The sequence below is a fragment of the Austrofundulus limnaeus genome, unplaced genomic scaffold (assembly GCF_001266775.1).
Source record: "Austrofundulus limnaeus strain Quisiro unplaced genomic scaffold, Austrofundulus_limnaeus-1.0 Scaffold30, whole genome shotgun sequence".
Lineage (NCBI taxonomy): Eukaryota > Metazoa > Chordata > Actinopteri > Cyprinodontiformes > Rivulidae > Austrofundulus > Austrofundulus limnaeus.
Genome location: NW_013952432.1, coordinates 997597 through 1005802, shown reverse-complemented (window position 1 = coordinate 1005802; position 8206 = coordinate 997597). Strand labels below are relative to the sequence as shown.

General features: G+C 38.0%; 1 protein-coding gene across 2 annotated transcripts; it reads left to right on the top strand.

The window, feature by feature from the left end:
* The first annotated feature begins 227 nt into the window (after nt 1-227).
* adgrg2a (adhesion G protein-coupled receptor G2a) lies at nt 228-8191 on the top strand. 2 transcript variants are annotated; one of them, XM_014005371.1, is made up of 15 exons: nt 228-1786; nt 1924-2042; nt 2157-2268; nt 2357-2513; nt 3811-3966; nt 4164-4286; nt 4583-4625; nt 5564-5667; nt 5851-5975; nt 6145-6413; nt 6499-6598; nt 6940-7226; nt 7354-7455; nt 7771-7887; nt 7972-8191. In XM_014005371.1, the coding sequence occupies exons 3-15, from the start codon at nt 2228-2230 to the stop codon at nt 8070-8072; spliced, it is 1725 nt and encodes a 574-aa protein (XP_013860825.1). In that variant the 5' UTR covers nt 228-1786; nt 1924-2042; nt 2157-2227; the 3' UTR covers nt 8073-8191. The 2 variants fall into 2 exon arrangements, with proteins under 2 accessions (XP_013860825.1, XP_013860826.1); XM_014005372.1 differs by lacking the exons at nt 1924-2042; nt 2357-2513; nt 3811-3966; ... (8 more) ...; nt 7771-7887; nt 7972-8191 and having other exon boundaries at nt 2132-2163.
* Nucleotides 8192-8206: the final 15 nt, after the last annotated feature.

Genomic DNA, 8206 nt, shown 5'->3' with positions numbered 1-8206 from the left:
CCAACACCCAACAACATCCTCACTACAACACAAAATGCTCCAACACTCAGCAACGTTCACTCAAACACATACAAATCTACAACATCTAGCAACTTTCACAATTCAACATACAATGCTACAACCCTTAGTGACATTTCCATAACGTTCAATACAATAAAACCCAGCAACATTCCTTCAAATATATACAATGTTACTATACCCAGTGACAGTTACGGAACAACAAATAATACAACACTTATGAACAATGTTCACACAACAGCAATGTTCAACACTACAGCACCCATAGACATTCACACAACATTTAATGCTACAACATTCAACATCATTTACTCAGAACTGTTTAGTGCAACAGCACGCGGCAAAACTGATACAGCAGCATACAGTGCTACAACACCCGGCAACAGTGACCCACAAATAAACCCTGCCACTACACCAAATAAAATTTCTACTACAACCAATGCAACAACCAGTAACACACACATAGTGCAACACACTGCAATGCCCAGTAACAACCACAGTAAAACATACAATACAGAAATTCCCAGCAGCAATCACACAGAAACATACATTGCTACATCACATAACAACTTTCAAACAAACTCTAACATTACTACTACAACCAGCAATTTTTACGCATCAAGGTTTAATGCAACAACACCCACAAATAATTACACACAAAGCAGCAATTTCACAGCAATGTACACATTTACAYCACCTATYAAAAATGASACAATAGTGAACTWTGCAACAACAACCAGCAACAYTTACATAGCCATGCACAATGCAACCACAACCGGAAAAAAATACACAACACTTGATACGACAACACCCACTAAKAATTACACAACAGTAAACAATGAAATCTCACAAAGCAACAATTTCACAGCAATGTCCATYTTTACAATACCCATAGAAAATGACACAATAGTGAACTATGCAACAACACCCAGCAACAATTACCCATCTATGTTCAATACGACAGCATCTAGCATAAATTACACAACAGCATACAACACAACAACAACCAGCAACAGTTACACAACACTGCACAGTATAACAACACCCAGTAAAAATTACATACAAGTGTTCAATGCTACAACAGTCTCCAATGCAACTGCAGCTCCTAGCAATTACGCAACATTACACAATGRCACAACTCCTACCACCCTTTTAAACAGTCACACAACAACTTATAGTACTAAAACAACCAGSAACAATTATACAGCCGTGTACAATAGACCTAGTGATTCTACAATTACTTACAGTGCAGCTATACACTCCAACAATTACACAACATCAGAAACTATACCCCCTGCTACYATATCTCAAAGTAAAACAACAGAATTTATAACAGCTGTACCAGTCAGGAAGCCAGAATGGAACACAACTGTCACAGGTACAAACACATTGGTTTCTGCTGCCACCAGTGCGACTGACARTACACACATAAAAGACTCAACTGGGAAACAAACAAATTATTTTGGTGACAATATGACTAAACCCACACAAGCTTCATTTGATAACCACAAAGAAAAATGCACCACATATAGAGTGACTGACACAATAGACAACAAAAAATCCACAGCTGACAGCAGCATCCATACAACCAAAGCACAAAGTGACCTAACAACTACAGCTGTTGCATCTCTTGCTCTTTCTGTATCTGCAACTACAACAACCACTCATAACCCAGCTGATAAACATAATCCTACTGCACTATCTACAACTTCTAACACATCAACTGTCCAAACTGCCTCTCCCACCACAACAATCACTACAATGTCCAGTAAGTGAAGTTTATTTTTTCTTTTTTTCTTTTTTCTTTCTTTATTTTTAATTATTTCTACAGACCAAATCAGGAAAGGGTATTTACTCTAAGAAATTAAGACTGAGACATATAATTTATTGATCAACTTTTTGAAGGTAAAGCAACTACTTTAGTGACTACAGAAGAGACAACTACAAGTAAGAAAAACGATGACGAACAAGCAGATGAGCTATTGTCTCGAACTCAAAATGCAACTCAGCTCAATTCCTCTCAGGTGAAACTACAACTAAATTTAAGTAGTGTGATGATACTTTGATTCAAATTTACAGTGTGTGTCTACGTATAACTTAATGTGTGTTTCAGGTGTCTAATTTGTTGGACTATCTAGAGAAACTTCTGGAAGGCCCCTCGGTAGCTCAATCAGTGGGACAAAAAATCACCAATATTATCAACAACCTGATGAATGGGAATCCTTCGGCTCTTTCTCAATCGGCTAACAGGTTTGGCAGACCTACCTCTTAAAGAAAACACCAATGCGCACCGGTGTAAGTTCACCCCCTGTATGTTATGTGTTTTATTTCCTGACAGACTAATTCATTTGGTGGATACTCTGGGCTTTAAAGTGGAGGTCACAGGTGACGGGATGATCCTGTCCTCAGCTTCATTGGTTCTCGCGGTCAGGACAGTGGATGGAACCAACTTTCCAACAACTTCTATGGACATTGTTAGCACTGATAATATCCAGGTAACCTAAATATTAGTGCAGTACTCATTAACTCTATTACAGCWAATTTACAGTTTAATGTCTCATTTCAAACAATACTGTAAGTGCCCACGTGTTGCCATGGTTATTGTAAAAAAAAAGGGTTATTTTCTTATTGAAATGCAAACAACATTGACATTCCTAAACCATAACCAGTTGTTAACGATGCCCCTTTTCCACTAGTGCCACTTAGTGTAGTATTGGTACGATTCGGTACGGTTCCAAGCCATTTCAATTAGGCCAGATTCTTGGAACCAGTCCTGTTTTTAGTACTTACTTCATTGTGGTTCCAAGCAGTCCCAGTCAACACCAAAATGTGACGTTAGATCACTGTCCGTCACTGGTTGGCTAGGGGGTGGAGTCACTGGTTATGTCTGAGATGCCTTTACAACAACAACTCGAGGCYCCATTTTTTCAATTGTGGCAGTGACATTAGTCGGGTTTCCATCCAACTTTAATTACAATTTTTAGCATTTTTTTAAATTTCAGAACTTATTTGGCAAATGTGTTTCCATCTCTCATTTTGCGCATTAACTCTTTTTTGAAAAACCCAAAAGCCACCTCCACCAACCGCCCAAAACACACCCACTGGAACCGGACTGGAACGTCAATGGAAAAGCACCCGAACTGACCCGTTCCAACACTGACCMTACCGACACTACCCTAAGTGACACTAGGTGGAAAAGGGTCGTGCAACTGTCAATATTTAAGCTGTTGGACAAAAAAGTTTTGGCTACCTGACAGTCAAACTAACATGGACTGAATAGAGTTGCTACCCTTTTTGCAGCTGCAACACCTTCCATTTCTTTTGGAAGGTTTTCCACAAGAATTTGGAGTGATTCTGTGGGAATCAGTGGGCATTCATTCTGTACAGTGTTCATGAGCATGTTAGGCAAGAAAATCTGTCTCTCAATCTCCATTCCAGTTGATTCCAAAGGTGCTCTAKTAGTTGAGGATGTGGTTCTGTGCAAGCCAGTCAAGTATTTTTTTCCACACTGTACTTAAGAAATAAAGTCTTTAGAGGCTTCGCTTTTTGCATTGGGCAGCAGTGTTTGAATAGAAAAGAGGTGTCCACAAAGTTGGAAGCATGACAGCATTCAAATATYTTTTGGTGTGCTGAAYCATTAAGATTACCTATCACTGGAAWTAAGYGACTGAGCTCAAACTCTGACTGAAATGCCTGAAATCAACAACAATCAGTTGTGGCCTGAAGCTTTTGGGTCAGAAAGTGACCTATGTAATTTTTCTTTTCCTTTTTATTTTTTTATTTGTTTTTCAGCTTCGTGCTCTCAGCAGGTCCCGGTTAAAAGGGTCAGGCCCTATGTTGGGCTCAGTATACTTACCCTCATCTCTTACAGCTGGTCTAAATCCTGAAGAGCAGAGGCGGGCCAGCAGAGTTCAGTTTACTTTCTACACCAAAAATTCATTTTTTAAGGTACATTTCTGCTGCTGAAATATTAGTTACTTACTTATTTCAAACTTGATTGTTTTTTTTTTTTACTCTGCTACACAGATCTTGCATTCATTTCAATTTTAGACCAGAGTAAAGACTGTGGGCAAAGTCCTCAAATGTGAAGTGTCTATGACCCTTCATTTTAATTGCTCKTCAGTATATAATATTATGTTTTACAGGATGCAACTTTAGACAACCAAACTGTTGTCAGTCCAGTTCTGGGATCCAGTGTGGCCAACCTGTCAATCAGCAATCTGAAGGAAAACATCATGTTTGCAATCAGAAACAATAATCCTGTGCAAGTGTGTATTTATTTACTTTGTTATTTTTGCTAGACCTCTAATACTTAATTAAGCACTAATTTCATTGTGCTCTGTACGATGACAATAAAGACCTAATCAWCATCACCATCATCAATACTGCTTTGTAGTGCATGTATATAGTATATATAATAGTGTCCTATTAGCAAAAATAAATGCATAACAGAGGGAATTATGAACAAGACAAGTGATTTTTAAAAGAATACATTTTCACATTTTTTGGAAGCTATTTTSCATGTACAATTACCAATTACAATGTTCTTTTTATTGGTTTGTAGGCAAGCAACAGATCCTGTGTATTCTGGGATTTCACCTTGAACAGTGAGTATAAACATARAGATTTGTGACATTTCCAGGAAACGTACTTTCCTGTATTTTGAATATATCAGAGGAGTTTTCAATTCAAAGATAAAAGTATGGGACATTAGATTTTAAAACTGCAGTAAGCTGCTCTGTTTCCACAAGGTGAACTCTTATGTATGCAACTCTCCCTGGTGGCAGAGTTGTAAAGTAACAAGGTAGAATACGTAAGTAGAAATGCATTACTAGTATTTTTTTTACTACTTCTCCTTACATTTTCATGCCAGTATCTGTCCAACACACCTGTATGACAAAAATCATGTCACAATCCAGCAGGACATAGCAGACATACAGTATGTAGACTAGTATGGTGATGACTGAGGCAAATATACTGTGGTTTTACAGTTTTACTTTTAAGACTTAAGTACATTTTATGTCAGAAACGTACTTTTGATACTTAGGTACAGTAAATTTCAACAATTTTAAAATGTTTATTTAAGCAAGACTTTTAGAGCACACTTTAACTTTTAGCAAAGTAATTTTATGGTAAAATGTGTGTACATTTACTCAAGAATTTGAGGAACTTTACATACACCACTGCCTGTTGGGTATTTTTGGGGTTTGTGTTGGCCTATCTCACATAAAAAAGAAATGTTTTGGTCACATCATGCACTGATGTGCAAAATGTTCTGAAAGCAAGAGAGTATCAAATTCAAAAGTGCACTGTAAATTCTAGAAGCCTGAAAAAAGAGACAACTTTCCTGTTTAGTGATGGTCTTTTTTTTTTTCCAAGCTTAAAACGCCACACTTTTAACTTTTGAAAAAGCTCCTTCAATAAAAAAAAACATAAAAGAAAAACAAACAAACAAACAAACAAAAAAACAGAATCCAAGTTGCTTTTAGAATTGTTAATAAGGTTAGCCTCCAATTTTCCAACACATCCTGTTTATTTCGTTTAGGTGGTAAAGGAGGCTGGAGATCTGATGGTTGCTTTGTTGTCAGTGCCACTCCCGAGTACACAAACTGCAGCTGCAACCATCTGACATCTTTTGCAYTACTGATGGTATTTGTACTGCATGTTTGCTGCTGTGATCATATAGTGAACATGTCATTAGTTCTTCTCTTGATCCAAGTTACAAAACATTTTGAAAATGAACTGAAATTACTAAAAGTACCAAGAAACATGCTAATCTTTTTTTAAAATTTGTGTTCACTCCTTGTTGTGTTTGTCTTTACTTTAACACAGGATTTATCCAGGCAGGGTATAACTGACCATAAGCAGGCACAAATTTTGACTTACATCACCTACATTGGATGTGGAATTTCTTGTGTTTTTCTAGCCTTCACCTTGCTGACATATTTGTTATTTAAGTAAGCATTCTAATTATTAACCTTGTAGACWAGCTGAATCTGAGTTTTGCATGTTAAAACATCACCCCTTGATTTAAGTTGACATTGAACAGTTGAAATATATGAAAACATGAGCCAGTAATTCAGTTCTTGGTCATATATTAAACATGAATGATTTTGATCCTTGCAGAAAACTGCTCAGAGACATTCCAGCTAAGATCCTGGTCCAGCTCTGCTTGTCCATRCTCCTCCTCAACCTTGTGTTCTTGTTGAATGGATGGCTGTCCATGTACTCAGTCCCAGGTCTGTGTATTAGCACCGCRTTCTTCCTGCACTACTTCCTGTTGACGACATTCACGTGGGCAGGTCTTGAGGCCCTGCACATGTACCTGAGCATAGTTCAGGTGTTCACACCCTACCTGAGCAGATACATGCTGAAGTTCTCTTTGATGGGCTGGGGTAGGAAACCTTGTTAACTAAARTCCAAAAGTTCAGCCAATTAAGTAATCATTTTTATTGTTTAATTATTTATTTATTTTTACAGGTATTCCTCTCATTGTGGTGATTGCTGTTATAGCAGTGAACAAGAACAATTATGGTCTGGTTACATATGGAAAATACACAGATGGGACTACAGATGARTTGTAAGATACCCAACATTTAGCTGTTATTCCCCACGGAGACAAAACTTCAATGTTTGCATTTTTGTGCAATTTCCTCTAAGGATACTGCCGTAGAAAAGATATTTTACCTGCCATTAGCACACAAACCTTTATTGATTTACTCTTAGACCCTGTCCAGCAAACACAGAAACACCCAAATAATGAGCTCCACCACCCAGATATTATAAACATAAACGTTTTTTCAACTAATAAACCTAATTGTACATTGACAAAAATCATTTGCTAAAAAACAAAATGAGTTTCATTAACATAAAAAGTCAATGTTTTTCTTCATTTGACTTTTCTGTCCTGTCATCTTGTAGCTGTTGGCTGAGTAATGACCTCGCCTTCTACGTGGGCGTGGTCGCCTACTTCCTCCTGATCTTTGTTCTGTGTCTGGTGGTCTTCGTCGTTGTCATGATTCAACTGAACCGAATCAAGAAGCAGAACCCTCACAACCAGTCCCCAAACAGGGGCCTGATTACAGACATGCGCAGCATCATTGGCCTCATAGTCCTGCTCGGCCTCACCTGGGGGTTTGCCCTGTTCGCCTGGGGGAACCTCTACCTACCCTTTGTTTACCTTTTCTCCARATTCAACTCTCTGCAAGGTGAGCTGTGTTTCAATACATTGCACTTCAGAATACAAAAATGAACACACTATTTCACATAATAAACATTAATCTTTTTATTTTTACTACCCCAATAAATTTTTTTATTTATTTATTTTTGGTGTAGGTTTTTTTGTCTTTATTTTCCACTGTGCTGTAAAGGAAAACGTCCGCAGGCAGTGGAGAACATACCTCTGTTGTGGAAAACTACGACTTGCTGAAAACTCAGGTGGGTAAAAAATATTTAAGAATCCAAATCTTATAATTTCATCAAATGATTTGACCTTAACCAAAATCAGGAGAGCTATTTTTAGTTATTTATGTTTTAATTTTAATTTTTACAGCTCAGGTTGAATTGTTTTTCAAAACCTAATCAAGATAAAACACATGAACAGGGAACAGCAACAAAATGCTAGATTTAACTTAGAGTATTTAAATATTCAACCAAGCTGGGAAAGTTTACATTCAAATCCTTTCACTGTGATTTTTTTTTCGGGAATCAACCAAAAACAAAAGTCATTTTGTACAAATATGTCTTCTGCAGACTGGAGTCGAATGGCTACTCAGAACAGGAACTTGACAGCCGCCACCATCACCCACTCAGACCCTCTCTTTGTTTTTCACAACACTTCCGCTGTCAACATCGCCACCAACAACAAGAGTATGCACTACAGCTTCTCGTCTTCACATCTGTGGACTAAACTAAACCCTGCTCCACATAACACTGTCTTTGCTCCCCACCCAGGTTCTGTGTTGTGGAACGGCGGAATATTCGACTACTCCAACAACGACGTCATCCTCAACGAGATTCACAGGCAGCACTTGGCCCAGCAACGCAAAACCTGACCAGCAAACATGCCGAGCTTTGATTTTAAATTACCTATTGTCTTCTTGGAGGGTTCTGAGAGCATGGTTAAGGATTAGTGATCTCCTGCAGACTAGAAACTAATCGTAGATGCAACCAAAGGGGGTGGGGGGGG